At 38.3% G+C, this 22,039-nt stretch overlaps 1 protein-coding gene across 1 annotated transcript in view; it reads right to left on the bottom strand.

Annotated features, from left to right (window-relative positions):
• Mtbp (MDM2 binding protein) overlaps nucleotides 1-22,012 on the bottom strand; it is a 65,009-nt gene extending 42,997 nt beyond the window's left edge. Inside the window, exons 1-11 of the mRNA XM_028767330.1 lie at nucleotides 21,875-22,012; nucleotides 20,992-21,072; nucleotides 16,544-16,617; nucleotides 16,233-16,384; nucleotides 14,617-14,675; nucleotides 12,970-13,114; nucleotides 11,557-11,674; nucleotides 9,739-9,873; nucleotides 8,118-8,212; nucleotides 6,598-6,670; nucleotides 2,440-2,557 (exon numbers count right to left, since the gene is read on the bottom strand). Coding sequence (XP_028623163.1) covers nucleotides 2,440-2,557; nucleotides 6,598-6,670; nucleotides 8,118-8,212; nucleotides 9,739-9,873; nucleotides 11,557-11,674; nucleotides 12,970-13,114; nucleotides 14,617-14,675; nucleotides 16,233-16,384; nucleotides 16,544-16,617; nucleotides 20,992-21,072; nucleotides 21,875-21,992 — 1,168 coding nt within the window. The 5' untranslated portion in view covers nucleotides 21,993-22,012. The remainder of the gene's footprint in view (nucleotides 1-2,439; nucleotides 2,558-6,597; nucleotides 6,671-8,117; nucleotides 8,213-9,738; nucleotides 9,874-11,556; nucleotides 11,675-12,969; nucleotides 13,115-14,616; nucleotides 14,676-16,232; nucleotides 16,385-16,543; nucleotides 16,618-20,991; nucleotides 21,073-21,874) is intronic.
• Nucleotides 22,013-22,039: the final 27 nt, after the last annotated feature.

Raw genomic sequence — 22,039 nt, 5'->3', positions numbered from 1 at the left:
GTCCTAGTAAACCAGATGTGCTCAATTAAAATGTATGGCAAAACCATGAATAATACATACGCGAATATGTGTAAATGTTGAATACACATACGAAGGTGTTCTTTTAACAGATATCTACTTGATGCCCACCCTGCTTTTTTTCCATGTAGTGTCTTCAGGGTTGTTCCGATCATCCATTACTAAATACAAAGTTCTACTTCTCAACATTTATTTTCTATGCAACACTATGAAAACAATGAGTGTGATATAAAATGGTAATCTTCAAATCACTCTACCGCATCTAGTGGACAACAGTATCCATTCATGTTCAGATAAATGAACCAAAGAATACTTAACTGGCTGGCTGGCTGGCTGGCTGAATGAATGAATAAATGAATGAATGAAAATGATGGACAAAGTCTCAAAGAAACACAATCAGGAAACTGTTCGGGATAAGCCTTAATTCGGAGAAGAACGATGAAGAACCAAGAAGCACAGTTAGGGTTTGGCTTCTCAATTTTGTCAACAGAGTAAGTAACAAATGTCCCCTTCAGGAAGGGTCATAGGTAGGAAAGACCATAATCAACTATCTCATTTCATTTTGTTCTGCTTCTTAGATTAAAAGAAAAACTCCTGCAAGGAGCAAGTTTAATCAGTGCTAATGACCTGGACTAATCAGTAATCAACAATCTTCAAACCATGTGAGCTGGGTCAGATTATTATTCAGAAGCTTCCACTCTCCATCCCTAAGTTTCAAGAGGCAGTGAGTCTAAAACATGAACTCAAACTACAAGGTATTTTCTTAGGTACAAGAAAAATCATGGGAAGAAAAACTGTGTGAATTCTCAATCAATAAACTCTCTTAGACTTACAACTGTCGACTTAGCGGCTACCTGAAATTGTACAAAGTTACAAGAAAAGCAAGCAATTATGAGGTACCTAGGATATACTGAGATATATTTATTTAAGAGATGCAAATATTCGTGTGTGTGTGTGTGTGTGTGTGTGTGTGTGTGTGTGTGTGTGAATATATATAACTAGTCATAGACATGGTAACAAGCATAGATTCCCATGACTTCGTAGTATACGGGAAGCCTATTGCCCTGCTGCTCTATAAATCTACTTCTGATTTTGTTGAATCACCTATAAACACCAGCTGCATCCATTTCCCATGAGCAGCCAAGACAGGTTAAGCCTGCACTAACGCATGTTCTAGCACTGCACGACTGGCTGCTATCTGGAAGTGTGGGGGTCTCTGTTAACCACAACAGACAGCAGAGTTTCAATCTGCATGAGGTGGTAATCAATGCTTTCAACCTGGCTCAGTTTGGTTGTACAGCTAGAGGCTGACTCGGAACAGTTTGCATTAGATACATTTAGGTACAGCACAATTTGGGAAAAAAAGTTCTTAGTGATAGTTAACTCAATTCCATGTGCACAATACAGCTTAAGACATGATTACAAAAAACTCTTCGTGAAGTACATGTGACCTCTTCTATAAAGATGGGTTCTATAGATTGACTACGTTTGACATCTTAAGGATCTAGGGGAGGATCTACCTGGTATGGACTCAGTCATACAGATAGTGCAAAGGTCACCAGGCTATTAACCACCACTGCTCCCAGCCTTCTGGGCAGAAAACAGGTTATGCATCTCTTCCTTTATAGTGACAACCCCAAGGGCTGGAGAGATAGATGGCTCAGTGGTTAAGAGCACCATCTGCTCTTCCAGAGGTCCTGAGTTCAATTCCCAGCAACCACGTGATGGCTCACAACCATCTGTAATGGGATCCGATGCCCTCTTCTGGTGTGTCTGAAGACAAGTAACTGTACATAAACACGTACATAAAATAAATAAATAAATCTTAAGAAAAAACAAGGCTTCTTAAAGTTAACAAAAGAGCCTTTACAAACAAATAGGTCTCCCTGGTGCTCATCTGTGAGCACAAGGACCTCTGTGCTCACACACTGACATCCTAGATTATTCGAGGTTTAAGTAGAGCTACTTTTCTCAAAGTCCCAGTACAGGAAACTGGCAGTGCGAAAACTCAACCAAGTTTCAGCCAATTATCTGCTAAGTTCTCTAAGCACCAATGTCCCTGTCTATAACATGAAGACAAACCAATGTACAGTTATTATAAAAGCCATATTGTTAACAAACCTATGATGTTGTGGGACCCAAGTAACATGCATTAAATAATTAAGTTCAGAAAATTATAGACACAGGCTCATGTAATAAGTGAACCATTTCATTTTCACCTACTTTGTTCTTGAGATGTGTCTTAGAACCCAATATTCAATCTAAGTAGCTACCTAATTAACCCAAGTCCTGCCTTTTGACTATTGCCCTTTTTAATGGACATGGTTAGAGGTATTAAACAATAAATTCCAATAAAGGCTACTTCTACTTAATGCACTATTTATTATATACCAACAAAACATCTGAAAGACTTGTACTTACCACTGATTGTCTTGGGCTTTTTAGCTATGTATTCCTTCCACTTTCTTGAGGCCAGTTGGCTGGGAGGTGGGATAAGCACCTTACTAACAGTACATGGCAATACGAAGAGAGCACCGACCTGAAGAAGAACAGAGCACACTTCGATTGCTTGCACACTGAAATCCACCGTTGACAAGTGTCATGTAAACTCATATTTCACACATTTAGCAGATACTGAGTAGTGCTCTCTCAAGCACTTCTCTGCAAAAATGAAAGAAAAAGGCTCCCACACTCTTTCCCCACAAGAAAACAAAGAGAAGAGAAACAAGCAAAACAGAAAGATGGATCCAAAACCATAGTCTCCTCTTTTCTGTTAGGGTAATTATTTCTGAAAACTTTGTCTAATGGTCAGTGTTGACTGACAACTTGACAAGATCTAGATAAGCAAGGGCCAAACCTCCTGGCACAACTGTAAGAAGCTATTTAGATTAGGCTAGTTTACAGGCTTGCTTGTGAGGGATTATCTTAGTTAGGTTAACTAAAGTGGAAAGACCTTCCCTAAAAGTGGGCATCACCATTGCCTGGTCTTGGGTCCAGGACTGTACAACGGAGGTGGGAGGCAGTCTGAGCATGAGCAATCATCATTTTCTGCTTCCTTACTCTAGATGCAATATGACCTGGTGTTTTAAGTTCCTGGTGCCACACCCTCCCCACCACGAAGGACTGTAATATATCCTTGAGCTGTGAATCAGTGTAAACCCTTCTTCCCTTAAGGTGTGTCTGTCAGGGAATCTAACATGTCAACAGGAAAAGTACCTAGTATAACATTTTGTTATACATATTTTCTGAGCTTATGTGTTGGGTAAGAGATTGTTGGTATGATACCTTTGTACATCTAAAAAACATTGAGGAACTGAGAGACCTAATACCCAAAGTGTATGGTACCATAACTTTAAGCACTAGCTGTACTGATTATTTTTGTGGCTACATAATCATATCGGTGAGCAAAAATGAAACTTTCATTCCTAGAAATAACAGATTTAGTGGTAGCAGGTAAAATGCAAAAGACAACGAATTAGACCCCCTTAAAAAACACACCGAAGCTTCTGACTGATTCATGTGCAAATTCAACTTCATATTTGTATTCTCAAGGCTCAGCATACAGATGTTTCCTAAATATTTGCTCAAAAGAATCACTATGATGTATTTATCTAAATTCTCATTTTGATTAAGGACTAAACAAAACAAATTTCAGCTTTAGGAGTTATACCATCTATTTTAGAAATTCAGTTACATCAATCAGCACATTCCAATAAAGAACATTAATTTTATAAAAACTCTGAAGAAATTTAGGCAAAGCATTAGTCAAATATCTTAAACCTAATGAAAATCTGCTTTAATTGCCCTACGTAAATGGATTAGTACCTCGAATACGTGACACTGCGTTAGGATTTTATAACATTAGCTCCGTTGCTATTTATTATTTTTTACTTATCTTAATTACAGGTATAAAATTAGGAAAAGCAGAAGTGTTTGTCTTCATTATTATAGGGAAAACTTTTAAAACATTAAGTGTATTTTAAACAGCCAAATATTAGCAATTGGAACTAAAGCATTTAGCAATAGAAAATAATCAATCAATATAAAAGACATATCTAATCCTCTAAATACTAAAACTCAGTCCTTTCATAAAAAATGACATCACTGTCCAAAATGCAGCCCATGGAAGAAGAGGCTGCCACAGCTGCGAGGGGAAGAAAGGGCCAGCACCACTGTGAGGGGAACACATCAGGTAAGGTCCCACTCGGAGCTGTCCTACATATAACTTACATCCTGATTCATGGCCCACTACCACGGTCCCACTTTTTAAACAGCCTAACTGTGATTAAATATTTGCTACAAATATTTAAAGCAAAGATGAACGCAAATATTTCTGAACCTCCCAAGTTTTAATGTTCGATGAAATATAGGTGTCAGTTGCTTACAGTGGATCGTAGCAGACTTGGATTCTGATCGCCCATTCTCACCCACGCACTAACCCTTCCGATGACTTGAGACTCATGCACGATGCCGTGGTTGCCTTTGTGAGTCCAACAACTCAGTGGCCAGCAGCACACTTACACCCTCACTTCCAAACCCCATCCAGCCATCGCACCAGTGCCTCTCTAACAAGCAATCACTAATGAAATCAGACTTAAAACTGCAAACTCCCCCTTTCAAACCGCATTTTCTAACCACGGAGTAGTGCCGTAAAACTCTCATATCCTTGCGAAGTCTGTGAAGAAAGGCTTTACTGCAAGAAATGTTCATGCATACTTTGAAGTTAATCAAAGAAAAAGACAGATAGATGAAGGATAATGCAAAACTGAGACATTTCCTGGCGACTGTGTATATTAATACATCAGCAAGGAGAGGGGTGATCTTGTCTTCCTGCTGTCTGCAATATCTGAATAAGCATCTGACACACCACAGGACATTTTTTTGATAAACAACAACTAAACAAACAAAGGTCTAAAGCCAACAAAGTATAATGACACACATTATGGAAATGTCACAGTGAAACCCATTTCTTATATACTAAACAAAACCTTTTTAGTAAGATTAGTAGGAAAAAAAACAAGGCTACACACACAGCACTGAACTTCAAAAAAGAATCAGCTATTTAATTACTTTTTTTGAAAACTGTAAAGACAAGTTATGACTCAATATAAATAAAAAATAACCAAATGGCTTCAAATTAAGAGATGTGTTGTATAAGTCGCAAGACACCTGTACTGGCTACATTTTATGTCAAGTTGACACCAGCTAGAGTCACTGGGAAGGAGGGAGCCTCAATAGAGAAAATGCCTCCATAAAATCCTGCTATAAGGCATTTTCTTAATTAGTGATCAATGGGGGAGGACCCCGCCTGTTGTAGGTGGTGCCATCCCTAGGCTAGGAGTCTTGGGTTCTATAAGAAGGCAGGCTGAAGCAAGTTATGAGGAGTAAGCCAGTAAACAGCACCCTTCCATGGCCTCTGCATCAGCTCCTACCCCAGGTTCCTGTCCTGTTTCAGTTCCTGTCCTGACTTCCTTCAGTGGTTGTCTATGATCAGGAAGTGTGAGCCAAATAAACCCTTTCCTCCCCAACTTGCTTTTGGTCATGGTGTTTGATCCCAGCAAGAGTAACCCTGACTAGGGCAGCACCTGCTGTCGGTACCTCCCTCTGCTGCACTGCAGACAGGAGTGTATAAGGCCTCGCTTATACACGCTGACCTGTACATTATACATTAATGCTTTACAGTCAGAGTTCCAGGAGCAAGTTTAAAACAAAATAGCTGCACATAAGGTACTAAATAACTATTCATTTCTGGGATAAGCATCACCTTCGATAACTAGACAGACTAAGGGTCATTTCATATCTTCATTAAACATATCATATACGTGACTTTAGCTTGACATCATCAATGGCCAGTTCATCCAAAATACTTTGACACACTATTCAAAATGTTATTAAGCGTATAGAAAAATGGGACTGGAATCCAAATTTTTAAGGGATCATATAAGCATATAAGGGATGATCTTAAAATCACATTCCCTTTAGAGCACCAGCTTGCTAAGGGAATAACAACCACGGCTTAATATGCCACCCTGGGGAAACTGCTGAAATTATGGTAATCACTATCTCCTCCCAGGAGACTTGCTAGTAACCTGGTAAGACAGGGGTAAGAAAGTGTTACATAAATACAGCCAGTAAGTGTCTTATACATTAAAATCATTTCTATAGAAATGCAATGGTTGACAAAATTTCCAGAAAAAGACTTAAGTGTTTTTCCTCTTATAAATGATATAAGATTTTAGATACAAGATTCTATGTAGGATCCTATATGTCCCAGTTTTTTTAATGTTAAAAAGGCATCAAATGTATCACATGATATACACATGTAACTATTAAAATAGCTACACTCTCTTCTGCAGCACTGGAATACAGAAGAAAATTGTAATATAACGAATATTTCTGAAAGTCCTTTATAAAATCAAGTGTCACTTTGTCTACAAAACATTTGAACAATATCTTAACATGAATTACTGGTAAAGCTGTGTCATGGTACCAAATTCATGAGCAAGAGCCATATTTATTTTTTTTTAACAGGTCCTGAAATGCTAAGTACTAGATATACAATGAACAAAGCCTCTATACCTTTCCACACAGGGAAGAGATCTGTTCCAACAGCAGCATGGAATTCTGCCTTGTGCAGTGTCCAGTCACCTCTCTGTACTAAGGAGTTAAAGAATGAGAGACCAGCAACCAGAAAATCGCTCGACTTGGGAAAAACAGCTTGATTATTACACTCTCCCATAATTCACTGAAAATCACTCATTAAGCCTAAGTATAAGAATTACCAATTATTCTTTCCGTTACACATTATTTCCTTAATTATTAGTTCTGAGTATCTACTACAAAGTATAAAAACAAAGAGTGAGTAAAAAAATGAATCTCTGCCTTAAAAAATTCAAGGGCACTGTGTTAGTGGTCCATTTTAAACCAGCAATTATGTAATTTAAAATGTCTGTTCAGGGTCAGCGAAGGGGCTCGGGGTAAAGGCACCTGCCCTTTTAACAACCCTCATGATGGAAGGAGACAAGTGACTCCTGTTAGCTGGCCCCTGATCTATACCCCCCCCAAGAAGACTGAATATTTCAGATATATATGGTGGCATTTATAATTACTTAAAAGTCCTGAAAGATGTATCATCCAACTAACGTTCATAAATCAATCATACTGATACCAAGAGAAAGATCTGAGCAAGTCAGAAGTGTGTATAAATTCCTCTGCTTCCCCCACATATTCCTAACACTCTCCTCTGATGCTCACAAGCACAAAGGGGCCAAACAGAAGGAAGCTTCTGCCTATTCTAGAAGCGTAAGTTAGTACATGAAGCATGCAGCTGGGGATAAACTTTAAAACCGTTCTTAAAACCATGACCGGGAAAAAATATACTAAATTATCTTAGGGCATGATTCAACATCTAAATGTAAAGAAAATCATAGAAACAACTTCATGTGTCCCTTTTCTGCCCTTTTGTGGTAAAAACGGGTTTTTACAAGTGGGACCTTTTAGAAACCCAACTTTGGAATTGGGAGAAAAGTGTGGCCATGAGTCACACCCACACACCCCACAATCTGTCTTTAGCAGAACAGTATCAAGAAAAGAATAGAAGTCATGGAGAGGCATCCTGGATTCCAGAAAAGGGAAAGTGATTCTGAAATGACATTTGGAACTAAATAAAGCAGTAATAAAGACAACACAAAACCAATGTGGGCGTGCCAAGACAGGGCTGGGCGGGACAGTTCCAATTAATGCCACTCTGTGTGGAGATGTAGCCCGTGCTCAAGCAGTCAGCATCACAAGCATCAAGGAAGCAAGGTCAGTCAGCTCCATATGCCTTCCGTAATCCTCCCCACAGCAAGCAATCTACAATGCAAGAAAGGCCGCCTGGCTTATGGGAAAGACTTCTGTCAGGAGAATGTGGAAAAGGCAGGAACTCCCTTCCCATGAAGCCCCATGGTAGGAAACTCCGCTTGGGCATGAGCACTAAACAGTGAATACATCAGAGTGAAAAGCAATGTAAATCTAACACACGTTGACCTGCTGGGACCAAACCATTTTACCTGACCCACGGAATGTAAAATAAAATGAACACGTCGACCAAAGGATACAACTCAAATTCAATATCCGACATGTAACAGGAGGGAAGATCTGATAGCTTTATCATCTGCACAAATTCTAAAGCAGGACCATAATAATGGAAAACCTAGAAAAGAAATTCAAATTGTTTACTACTTTAAATCCTGCAAATGAAATGAAAGCAAACAAATTACTGATTATTAGTTTAAAAAATTTAAAGCCTCACAGGAAGCATGAACACATCCAAAGAGAAACCAGTTTTCATTTTCAGAAAACAACAGCAATCCCTACTTCCCCACTCCATTTCTTTCTCCCCACCCTCCCTTGAATGCATACATGGGGGCATACAGTGATCTGAATAAAACACCCCTACAGTCTGGGCACTTGAAGATGTGCTTCCTAGCTGTTGGTTCTTTGGGGAGCCTTAAGGGACTAGCAGGTTGGGTAGCTTGTTAGATGAAGGTGGACTTTTCGCTTTCTTTGTTTCGTGCCTATAGTTCAATGCGTGTGTCGTCAGCTTTCTGCCCCTGCTACCCTGCCTTTGTCTACCACCATGGATCTAGTGCCCTAGAACTGTAAGGCCAAATAAACTGTCTGCCTTAGTCATTGCTGTTTTACCACAGCCATAGAAAAGTAACTGATACAGACAAGAAATATTTATTCTAATCAATTTTACGTTAATTCATTGAAAAGGTTAGATGAAAGAATATTCTCAATAGAAGCAAAAAAAAAAAAAATTTTTGACAATAGATCATTATACTTGAACTTTACACTGCCAAAAAAGAGAAGCTGAAGTCGTTAAATCTAAGTGTAAGGTTTAGAAAGAACTAGAAATCCCTGTGAAGGACGGATGTGACAAGTTGCTTACAGTAAACACTGGGAAATGAAATTAAAGCAAAAACGACATCCTTTTCTCTACTGCCCTTCCATCAGAATGTATTAACCATCATTTGACGGTCTGTAATTTCAGGACCTCTGTATTTGACATGCTCTTAAATTTTGAAATCTGCTTTTAAGATGGATTTCAAGAGCACATGTAAAGGACCTCTTCTCCTGGCTTTCCATATTTAAAAACAAAAACAACAACAGAAAAAAAAATCCTAGATATACTCATTTAATTACTACATCTCATAATTGCTTGCATTTGAAGAACAGATCTATAGAAGATATGAGAGGAGAATTACCATCTGCGTCAGGTGCTAATCTCTAATCTCATTTAATTTTCATAGTAACTTTGTGACATAGTATTGCCCTCATTTCATAAATGAGTTGTCAGTCTACCCAAGGCTGCACCCACTATACAGCAGGTGAAGAGAAAAGTTCCAAACCAGGGTCTAGCTAGCCATCTAGCTTTTCCCTCATCTTCAAAGAGTCACAGAGTAACCTCCAACTGAAGATCATTCAGGCTTACGCTGACTTTAAAATTATTACCTCATTAAAACAAATACTCTGTAGCAATCAGTCTCTCCCCAGTGTGCAGTGCACATCACACAATGTAACTCACACACTCAATTATAAGAGTTACAGACGCTATGCCGCTGAGCCCAAAGCATCACATATGAGTAACAGCAAGTCAAGATTCAAGAGTATTTCACAGAACAAAACGGCACAACTGGACGATACCAAAAAAAAAAAAAAATGTATATACATTACCTTAGGCAAAATATTCTTATCCTTAGATGATGCTATCTTTTTGGCAAGGAAGCAGGTATTTAAATTATATGCACTAATATTCATAGGTGTGACTCCTTTTAAACAAAATTCAGGAAAACTAATTTCAAATCCAAACTGAAAAGAAACCAAGAGAACTCAATTATAGGTGTTATGAATGAAGATTAATATACTTTATTAGAATGAAGATATTGAAAAGAAACTGACCTTACTATAAATACATATACAAATGTGAATTTTTTTTTTGATACCTCAGCTTAATGGGTATTTCTTCCTGTTAGATACACATTGTACCATTAACTTAAACACCAATTTTTCATAAAAACCTTTCAGTGATCCTTGGTTAGTCAGCAATAGTAAACTAACTCATTTCATGCAGCCCACAGGACCAAGCAACCTCGTTGGTGCACATTCAGTGCCTGCTTCCTACTAATCTATAAGTTACAGTCAGACAGAGCTGCCTGTGTTCTTCACTACTGGACTTGTAATACAGGGCCTCGCACAGCTTACCTTCAGGGTATATGGGCGAGAGAAATGCAGTTACCACAGAAGTAGCAACAATATGACTGCTAACAGTAAAGATGAGTTAATTCTGACAGACAGAACTTCCTGTGTCACTATTGTGTACTCATATTAAAGAATAAAAGCCAAATAAGTCCTATGAGTTATTATGATCATCCCTGTCATAGAGAACAACACAACTGTGGCACCAAGAAGTCACACAAAACTGGAGTGGAGTCAGGGTTTGAATTCAGGATTGTCACTCTACAGACTACATCTTTAATCACTAGAATGACTGTCAGCTGAAAGCTAGTTTGAAACTGTGGACTGACAGGTGTTTAGTTTCATACTCAAGGAGTAAAAGAATCTCGTAAAAACTCTGGCATGATCTGCCCACATGTAAGCACATGACTTCAAAAAATGAAAACAAAGGCAGTTCTCCAAAGCACATTGTCAACTCTTCCACTATGCCTCAATGCTGATCAATTAATCAATCAATCAGTCAATCAACTAATTAATCAGCATGAAGACAAAGTGGAAGATTAATTAATTAATTAATTAATTAGTCCTACTAACACCATTTGCAGAGGGGGTTTACCTAACGACCGAATCTTTGTAAAACTAGGATAAGCCAGTATGTAGATCTAGATAAACTTAGGCACATTATTCTGTTTGTCTTATTGGATGGTTCACTGAGCCAGTAAGAAAGATAAAGGGGGGAAAAGTACAAAAAACAACAAGAATGCTAGAACCCATTCATTATCTTGAACAAGCATTGAGAAATTATCTTAATTTTCCTATCTACAAAACTTACATATATGAACTTACATATATTTCAAAATAGATAGAATTTTTAAAAGCCACCAACATTCACCTCTGAAGTTTAAGACTTTCTGAAGTAATCTAAGTAACTATTTTCATCTGATGATTGATATATTTAGGCTCTAACAAAATTTTTAAAACACCGTGTAAGTGAGCTGGTATGTATGTGACTGAGATGACCTAAGAATGCATAGATAACTGCTCCCAGTACTGTTTCTGGTAGATAATACAGGCAGTAAAACAAAGTGTCTTGAGTAAGCAACATGACTAATGTCCAATACTGTTCTCAAAATGCCACACTATCCAACAGCCATACCTAAAATATAACCACAGTGTCTACTGAAATCACAACTAATAAAAATCTAATAAAATTTAAAAACTGGACCAACTGAACAAGTCACCAACAGTTCTACTCATAGCAGTATGCAGCTCAGGGCCTTCGTTGTACATGGCAAAGCTATGAAACTCGTTGGTTACCTTTCGTTCCCGCATCTGAATCTCTCCTCTCCACAGTTCCCTTGAGTCAATAGCATTTCTGAACTCCTCTAAAGGTACAACATTAGCTGAAAGGTATTCTGCAATTTTCTGACAATTACTGTTAAAAAAAAAAAAAGAAAGAAAAAGATTTTGGTAATTGGTATTCTGCAATGTTCTGACAATTTCTTTTAAAAAGATTTTGATAATTAAATGATGGTAATTCTGGGGTTTTTTTTTTCTGGTTTTTTTTTTTAAATGGCTATATTTTAACTACAGCCTAGAAGAGTTAACTGCAATTTTCTATTAATATGAATTATCCATTAAGGTAGTCTCTGGGGAAGGGCTGCTAAATTCACACATATTCAGAATTGTCACCCCTACTATATAAACAGAAACTTTCCAGTTACTGCTGGCTTAACTGTGTCAGATGCTCACACAGATTCAATGTCAGTCCCTCAGCTTCAAAGAACTAAAGTGCCACCCTGAATGTTCTTCATAGCTCTTATGACTTTCATGACATCACTTGATCACAGGCCGTCTTGACTGTGGGCATCCTGCTTTGCCTGTACTTGATCACAGGCAGTCTTGACTGTGGCATCCTGCTTTGCCTGTACTTGATCACAGGCAGTCTTCACTGTGGGCATCCTGCTTTGCCTGTACTTGATCACAGGCAGTCTTGACTGTGGCATCCTGCTTTGCCTGTACTTGATCACAGGCGGTCTTGACTGTAGGAATCCTGCTTTGTCTGTACTTGATCACAGGCGGTCTTGACTGTAGGAATCCTGCTTTGTCTGTACTTGATCACAGGCAGTCTTGACTGTGGCATCCTGCTTTGCCTGTACTTGATCATGGGCGGTCTTGACTGTGGACATCCTGCTTTGCCTGTACTTGATCATGGGCGGTCTTGACTGTAGGCATCCTGCTTTGCCTGTACTCCACACAGAGAGCTCACCAGCATCTACTGCTAGGCCTGGCTTAGTCAGCATTCTTTAAGTGCTTGATTTATTAAATCAAAAATGAAATCATGAAGTTAATAAGAACAGTCTGAGTACTAAGTTTGGAATCAAATGTGGAGTGTACAACTGACCTCTACTAATGTGTCATAAATACAACTGTGTGTACCTTGCCATGTACCACAGAAAGCAGACGGGACATGACTAGTCCAGCAGAGCCGCTACCCTAGTATGCACAGGTACTGAAAGCCTAAAGGTACATTTGGAGAAATGGTGCTCAATAGTGACCTTAAACATCTTAGAAATAGGGAAGGAGGAAAACCTAGGTTCCAGTAAAGGTGCAAGTCTCTAATTACAGTACAACAGAAAACTTTACCTCGCCACATTAAAGTAATTTTCAAAGGCTCAATCTATTGAAAACCCAGTAGGAGAACAATGACACAGAACCAAAGGAGCTTACATGTCACAGTGACTTCCTGCTATGATAACTTTTGCTGAATGCCATTCCTTCAGATGTTTCAAGGCCCCTACAATGGGCAAGCATTCTTTTAACTTAGGAGGATCTTTGTCAGAAGGCAACAGTATTACGTCTATCATTGCTCTACCTAGAAAAAAAAAGACAGTAAGTTTTAAAACACGCTGGATCTAAAGCAGGTTTAAACAGTGCTCTCGACAACTGAATTTTTAAAGCTTATTTAGAAAATAGAGGACTATTTGAAAACAGTAGATATCTTCAGGAGTTCAAAAATTATAATGCGCTACCATTTGAGTTCACGCCATACTATGTGGAAATAGCTAGTACATGCCAGAAAACAATGAACTATATCATAATTGTTTGCCAATTCCCCAGCAGCAGCTAATTGTATGTATTGCTTTGGGGATCATCAATGCTACTGTACTCAGCAGGGGAAAAAAAAAAACTGTGCAACTTCATCTTATCCTCCTACATTTAATTTTGTTATCCAAAAGGGAATGAATGAGTGTAAAACTGCAATGCTCAAATAAATCATTTCTCTTAAAGGACAATAAAGCTTTCAGTATAACCAATTATATATTACCATCATTAGATTCTGAGAAAGAAGGTTTACTTCACACCAGTTTAAATGACATGAAATTACAAATTTATTGAAAGATCAGGAAATAAAATGAAATGAAAGCTAAATAAAAATTTGATAACCAAAGGCATTTAATTAGACAAAAATAGCAACGGTATAAAATTTTAGTAAATATTTTTAAACTGGCACACGTCACTGAAGGAAATCTGGTGGGCTGAATGGTAGCTTAATGTGTACAAGGCTTTGGGCTCAATAATTGGGTAAAAAAGTTACGAAAATGTTTATTTGTGATTATATTTGGTGAGTGTGCATTTCTGATGCATGTAGAAGCCAAAAGAGGGCACTGGAGTTCTTGGAACTGGAGTTATAGATGGCTGTGAGCTGCCATGTGAGTGACAGGAACTGAACCCAGGTCCTCTGTTGGAGCAACCAGGGCCTTAACCACTGAGCCATCTCCACAAACCCTGCATTTTCTATACAGGACTCTGTAGTAAAATCTGGCTGTAAATACTAGCTCCTTGAATGAAAGAATTTTACTTGTGTCGTCCTTTATCACTAGCTAGCTTTACACACCACTGTATATTCAGTTCCCAGAATAGTGCATGATATACAATACAGACATCAAACAAACATATGGTCAATAAATGGTATTCAATAATGAAAACATTCATAAAAAAACTGCAAAAATATTTGTGAATACCACTGTACCAAATTTTGCCAATAAGTATTTGAGTAATACAAAGAATACAGTATACTGGGACAAAAGAAGTGTTTAAGGATAATATCATATAGTATTTTACATTTTATAAAATATGCTTCCCATTTTAGGAACAAAAAGTGGTTTCTATTTTAAAACTGCTAGCAAAGAGCTTAATCCTACTGCATGACATTCCATTTGGTGATGTGTATGCTATCTGCACCATGATAGAGCGTTATCCCGACAATCTAAGTTAAAGAAGCAATTTGTCTTGGTGTTTATAAGACTGGTATTCTATAGAATCCATCACTCGTTCATAAAATACAAATAAGTACAAATACAGTTATCATATTACCAGGAGCAGGAAGCTTGTCTGATAACTGATGCAAACTTTCTGCTGATTCTTCATATAAGCTACAATAAAAGAATACAGTTAGAGAAAAATGCCCTATATAAATATGCATATAAATATGCATAAGCATGCATATATATCATACAATCATAATAGGCACTAATGATCTGTGTGCTACACAGTTACACATGCTAGACACATTACCTTATTTGACGCAGCTGACAAACCCATGCACCATTAAGATTGCTATTTCTCCTTTAAATAAATGTCCTAAAACCACATAGCCATTATGTGTGAAAGCCATACTTCAACCTGCAAGTACAAGCTCTCACCCACACCCAAAAATCAAACAAAACCAACGATGGTAATAATAACGGGAACAAAGCCCCCAAGTTATATGTTATATATTCAATATAAATAATAGACCAGACACTTTTCTAATCTTCCAAGCAAGCCAGCAGTAGGTTTTAATAATAAAGGACACTGCTTTTCTCTGAGTTAGTGAAGTCTTCACTGAGACTATGACATTTTCTCAGATTCCTAAAAACTATAAATTTTATTCAGATAATGAAATTTTGTTCTCAAAATAAGTTCTTATACAGGATAAAGGTATAAATCCTTCTTCATAAGGTGATATGTCTGTAACAAAAGCCTAAAGCATCCTGTGCTAACTGTTGTTTCCAGGCTCCCTCTTGTGGAAATAAGGTAGCGCGCATCATTTTTTTCAGTGATAAAACATGAATCGATAAGATCTTTTTAAGGCTCAGTGAAGGCATCTTAGAAAGTACCTAAAAGAACTTCCATACTTGGTGAATGAGGAAACAAAAGAGTAGATGAGCTAACTCTTTAAAGATGGCCTTACATCACACAATCAAACAGAACTTTCTAACTCCTACTATTCCACAGTTCTTCCCTCGTGTACACTGCTTCCTGCATTAACCAACACAATGTGAAACCCGTAAGAAGGGACTCTTAAAGCCTATAATATTTATAAGTAGATCCTATGAATACTAAAACAAAACAAGAACATTTCCTGTCACATGACAAATGCTAAAAGGAAAGGAGTTTAACAAAGAGACAAAACCGGAAAGTCTTAGGAAGAAAAAGGTTATCACAACTTAGTGTCTAGATCATTCTCACATTCTAGCAAGAATCAAGAGGCTTATAAGTGAAGTCAATTGACATATCTCAGGAACTGTGTGGATTACAAAATGTATCAGAAAAGTTGAAGAGGCATATAAATTGAGGGGAAAAAAAATCCCACGTTTCAGTCTCAGAGACCAAAAACACAGTGTGCTTCAATTTGACTGTTATCTGTTAGCATTAAATAACTCCCATAGTCAAGCTAACACGGGATCAGGCAGAATTTAGCTTCAAGAAAACGATAAGCCAGTGCAAGCAGCATTCTAGCAGTTGTGTGAACCTAAACAACGTTTTCAGGTATCAATTAGATGAGAGGTCTCATCTGACCAGTGTCTTCCAAAACTGAAGTACTGAATATTGCAGATGATTACAATTCCCCTACTATAGTTGCTACAATAGCCGATCTTTTCCCTCCCATCTCAAAACAACAGGGCACTGTTAAATATCTGCCAGGCAGTATAGGCATATGAGCATACTCAGCCAAGGATAAGGATTCCCTGCTATTACTGTCATCTTCTTCAAAACACTCAACAGCACTCTGACATTCTTCCATATTTGCTTGAAGAACATCTTCGATTTTATCCTTTTCAGCATCAAAATGTATCTCTTGCCAATCAGAACTACAAAACTAACAGAAGATGATGGTAAGTGATGGGGTCACATCATCATGTATAGCACAGACATTTCCTATAGCTACTACAAAGCCAACAAATCAAAAAGTGCCATTAAACAGAGTGGATTCATGAAAGCCTTTATAGTAGGTAAGGCGTTCACTAACAGCTATTACCTGATAAAATCCGCATATTGCTTGCACTGCAAAGAACCACTTCCTGGAATGAGGTGTGCCACCCACTGAACAAGCTTGAAAACAAATCACACTTATTAGAAGAAGGGAAGACAATAAAAAAGCAGTCACTGTAACAAATTACTCCTTAGAGAACTGAATAATTCTGAAACATAGTCTATAGTTTTCCAAGTTGTAAATCTCTTTAAAAAAAATCCAACCTGCTTAAAGGAAAAATTACAAGTTTGCATTAATCCATATTTCTTAATCATCATTTAAAATCTACCATAAAGATGTTTTAAGAAAATACAGTGCCAGGCAGTGGTGGCACATGCCTTTAATCCCAGCACTTGGGAGGCAGAGGCAGCCGGATTTCTGAGTTCGAGGCCAGCCTGGTCTACAGGGTGAGTTCCAGGACAGCCAGGGCTACACAGAGAAACCCTGTCTCAAAAAAACAAAAAAAAAAAAAGAAAGAAAAAAGACAAAAGAAAAAGAAAATACAGCTACTCAGTTACGCCTGGGTGACACGAAACAAGTAGGCCACTAAGTAAAATCAATTCCCTCTCCAAAGACCATGCAGGCATGGTTCTACCTGGTCACATGAAAATGTTCTACTTGGAAAATGCAATAGCATAAAATGCACCAGAGAGAAAGAGAGAGACAGAGAGAGTGTGAACTCAAAGGTCACCCTGCAGCATACCTCAGAGGAGCCAAAAGAAACTCAGAGCTATGGAGAGAAACCAGATTCAAGGCCGGGAAGGAAAGGTGAACCATCAGCTTAACTTGTGGGAGCAAGGTAAGGTGCTGAGTGTCAACTGAAACTTCCAGAAAGCTCAGCAAAATACTGTTTCCTTACTGGAAACCACTGGGTATTAGTCCTTAGAGGAAATGGACCACTCCACTTGCCTTCCTATTAGTTCTTTCTTCACTCCTTCTTGCCAACATGCAAGAAGTACTGACCTTCCAATGCAAGGCTATTCCTCAAAACTATCCCAGCCCAGGCACTCTAAACCACTCCCCTCACTATTGAAACCTTCAAACCTATTCCTCAAAGCAGTACTTCCCAACAGAGTCCTAGCTTCCTGTGTTCAATGACTGTGAATCTCTTTCTTCACTCTTCACAAATCCCTGAAAATGCTGCCTACCTATGATGGTCCCCTCCTCATCAGCCTTGCCACGCCTTTCAAAGGCATTTCAGTGGGCTTTTCGTTCCTAACATGCCACTGAAATTGTTCTCGAAGTTGCTAACAATTGACTTTTTACAAAATTATTAATTTTCAGCTTTGTTGATATTTAATCTCTCAGTATGAATCAGAGAAGAATCAACGGTGACTGCTGTGACTATGTGACTATTTTCCCCTTACATCAGTTGGATCTATGGCACTAATTCTGGCTCCTCCTTTACAGTCTCTTAAAAATGGGGTTCTTTGAAGACTGGGACTCTTGAGATTGATTGTTTGTTTTGTTTTCTGTCTTCCTGCCATCTATAAAGAAGCTCCTCTTTCTCATGGCTTGAATCTATACACAGATGATTTTATAACCACATCGCCAGCACTGCACTCCTGTAGTCTGAAATACATCATGTAGTCTGAAGTACATCTGTTCAATTTTTATATCTTAAATACCTTATTAGGCAACTATCCATGTGTTCCAAACAAGTCATCATACTACCTTCTTAGTAATGTCACTAAAGATGCTTCCTTCTTAGTGAATGCCACCAGACTTCTAACGTCATTTATGATTCCTTTCTCCTAAACTAAGCCAACTCCGCATTAAGACAGGCATTTTCCCTCTGATTCCCTTCAGATCTATCCACTGCCTACATCTGTCTGAGCTCCCCATCCCCCAATCTTCAGCTGATCTACAATAATCTCAATAGCTGTAACTTTCTCTAATGTGCTTAATGTGTCTGGTCCAACTAGACTACTTCAGAGCAGATCTGCAGGTTGTGGAGACAGCTCACAGAATAAAGTACATGCCATACAACTGTGAGGACTCCAGCTCACATCCCCAGAGCCCACATAAAAGCCAGGCAGGTATGGCAGACCTCTACAGTCTCAGCATTTGGGAGGTAGAGAAGGGGGATTCCCTAGGACACACTCACATAAGATAACAAGTATATACACATGAATACCCACACCCACTCAAAAGAAAAAGCAATGAAGACGAGGAGGTCGAGGACGAGGAAAAACAGGAAGAATGACAACATCTGATCATCTTCCCTGCATTAAAGCCTTTAATAGCTGTTGATTACAATTAGGAAAAAGTCCAAATACCCTGACACAATTTACAAAGATGTCTGCATAACTATACCAACCAAGCTTTTTAGTACACAAACCATTACCAAAAAGAAAGTGTACCATGTAGTGACTGATCATGATACTACTTCTACAGTTTGCTAACTAATCACTGAACTTCTTACGATTCAATTCTATACAGAGAAAGCAAAATATCTACATTTTGTTTCCTCCTGGTCTTGATGTAAACTCATTGTAGTATTTCCCCCCGCCCCCACAATGGGCAACTAGAAGAGGCACTTGCTGAGAAAGATGAAGAACAGCAAGAAAACAAAATTATTGGTGCTGAAAGTGCTTTTCAAATCTATATAAATAGAGTTCTAGGTTAGTTACTGTGACAAACACGCTAAAATGGACAAGGATGTCTGCCCTAGGGAAAATGATGGTAGCAAAAAGACCTTCATGTTAAAGGAATGCACGGAGATTTCACAATACTGATAGTCCAAAGAATAAAACACTGGAAACTGATGTAACTAGAGTATAAGTCGGCAAAGCACAGAAAAGATGCTAAATCTGTGTAAGTTCTATGATGGCAAAGTAGAAAGTGATGCCCAGCTGTTTTCAATAGCTCTACAAGGAAGCAAAATACTTCAATTATAGTGTGTCTCGTGTTTTAATTTCCAGAATACACAGTAAACATTAGCTTTACTACTTCTTCCACTGTCTTAAATATTTAAAACCAATCAGTGTTTTCAATTTCTTTTTAAATTACATTGTGTGTTTGTGTGTGTGTGTGTGTGTGTGTGTGTATGTGTGTAGACACCTGAGTGTCACCACTCTGTGTGAAGATCAGAAGACTATTTCAGGCGTTGCTTTTCTGCTTCATTATGTATGGGTCTTGGGGAATGAACTCGGATCATCAGCCATGACAGCAAGCAATCCTACCCACTGAGCCATTAAAAACCAGCAAGAGTTTTAAATTAGCTTTGATAGGAATGTCACAGGTCACAGAACAACTCTAATTTCTAATTGATTATTGTATTGGGACGGTCTTGCATGCCTTCAGCTTGCACTGTCACTTGCAGAGTTCTCCATTACTGTGCAAAAGAGGTGTCTTCTAAGAAACCCTGTCCCTATGAGCAGAGTGAGTACTTTCATGAGAACCCAGTCTAGAGTGTTCTCAAGAGCTCTTATACATATGCATTTAATGCACAAATGAGGGAAAAAAATCTTTGCTTCGATAACAGTAGCACTATCTAAGCTTTACCAACTTCAGAAATTAATAAGAGCACCATTAGGACTTGGACAACAGGCTAGTGCAGCACCTACATACTGGAAATCACTCCTCAGTGGTAAGTGCTGCCCCCGAGAGACTGCAGGGTCTCTAATAAGGAAGGAAGCAGATTATAACAGGATCATGGGAGCTGCAGCTTTCAAAATGAGGACATTTTCCTGGCATCTACAGACACTTCCTTCAGCTTGTAGGATTTGATGTGTCTTCATATTCATATTTTCGAGGCCTTTAAAGGATACTATCAGATGGAGAGGGAAAAGAAAAGGAAATTATCAAATACATTTACAAATAGATATATTTGTGAAATACCAATAGAGCTAAAAGCAGGAAAGATTTCTTGCCAAAGTGGGGTAACTTCAAAAGGTCAAAGCAGATGAGAACTGAGAGGAAGAACATTAGCAAGCAAAGTTGTTTTTGCTTTAAGAGAATCAGTAAAAAATAAAATAAAATAAAAAATAAAAAATAAAAAAATAAAAATAGACAGGAAAGTAACAGCCACAAGTGGTAAAAAAGTCAGACTGGGAGCTTTAATAATGTGTCTTTACTCAAGACCAGACCCTCTCCACAAACAGGGCAGTGGTGGCTCATGCAGTTAATCCCTGCACTTGGGAGACAGAAGCAGGTAGATCTCTGTGAGTTCAAGGCCAGCCTGGTCTTCAGATAAGAGTTCCAGGAAAGCAAGGGTTACACAGAAGTAAAACTCAAGTTGGGAGCCCAGAATAACTTTTTATAACAGCTTACAACACTTAAATATCAGGAATGAATTGTAATGTAGTTGAGAATTTCTTGAAGATACCCCTGTGCCTCATTCAAAGTCCACAAGTATTTCTTGTATTCCTAGCCTATCAAACTAACTGATTTCCAATAAAGTGCTGTACCAGATTTTGGGGGGAATTTAATGATTACACTGCTGTACTTACCAGGGAATGTACTATCATCTGGATGGATTGAATCGTTGATGCTTCTCTTCAAGAGGTGATAAATATTGGTTGCTGTCAAATCTATAAAAAATAAAGACCTAATTCAGTCATCTAACTCAGTGGGCTCAAGAGTTACCATAATCTAGGGTTGTTTCAATTTCACTATCTGAGGATCCGAAGGCCTGTAAACTGTATACAGAATTCATGTTGATCAAGACTATTCAAGTGCTGATACAACAGAGGAAACAGTCAAATCCCTTGATTCGTATATGCTAGTCAGTAACAAGAAATCAAAACTTCCTTCCAAAAGAAGTATATACTATAAGAAGTATATACTAAGAACTATATACATTTCTTCCTCAAAACGTCTGCTTAATCAAAACATAGAAAATGTAATATAGAGACTAGTCAAGTACATCAAAAAGCAATGCAATCAAAAAGTAGTTAAAATCTTTTAAAACTGGTCATTTCTTTTTTTCTTTTTTTTCTTTAGTGTGGCATGTTTCCCTCATTGAATGTCAACTCAGATCTGCAGAACCCATCGTTTCTTTCTGTGTTTTCTTCAAGGTGGAACACCAAGGGATGCTACTTTCTAAAAGCATACCTTTCCAGAAAGCAAAAATTCAATTACTAGCCCATCAAGAGATACAACCAATTAAAAATTCAGTTCGCCAAGCACTTGGGGCACTGGCATCCAATCCTCACAATTTTATATCTTTTCCATTGACACGATACTACTGTTCAGTTCTTATAAACTACTGCGGAGAGTTATATGTTCCCAGGACCATTCGACCTATGCTCCTCCCTCTAGGACTTTATCGGAAACTCAAATTCTTTGCCTTCCCGCCGGTCTTTCCCGCCTCTTCTCAAGCCCAAAGCTTACGAGGCTGTTTCTCGGTGCTCTCCAGGGATGAAGCCTCAGTCCCGGGCTCGATCTCCCCACTGGCCACGGATCGAAACTTTCCTTCCCTCCAGGTGACCAACAACAAGTACCGATCCATCTTCTTCGCGCTCAGACTCAGTTTTAGGTCTCAAAAGAGCCGCGCGC

This window comes from Grammomys surdaster, unplaced genomic scaffold, assembly GCF_004785775.1.
Source record: "Grammomys surdaster isolate TR1022 unplaced genomic scaffold, NIH_TR_1.0 63, whole genome shotgun sequence".
Lineage (NCBI taxonomy): Eukaryota > Metazoa > Chordata > Mammalia > Rodentia > Muridae > Grammomys > Grammomys surdaster.
The sequence above is the reverse complement of the archived record's forward strand: the minus strand, read 5'-3'. Positions and strand labels throughout refer to the sequence as shown.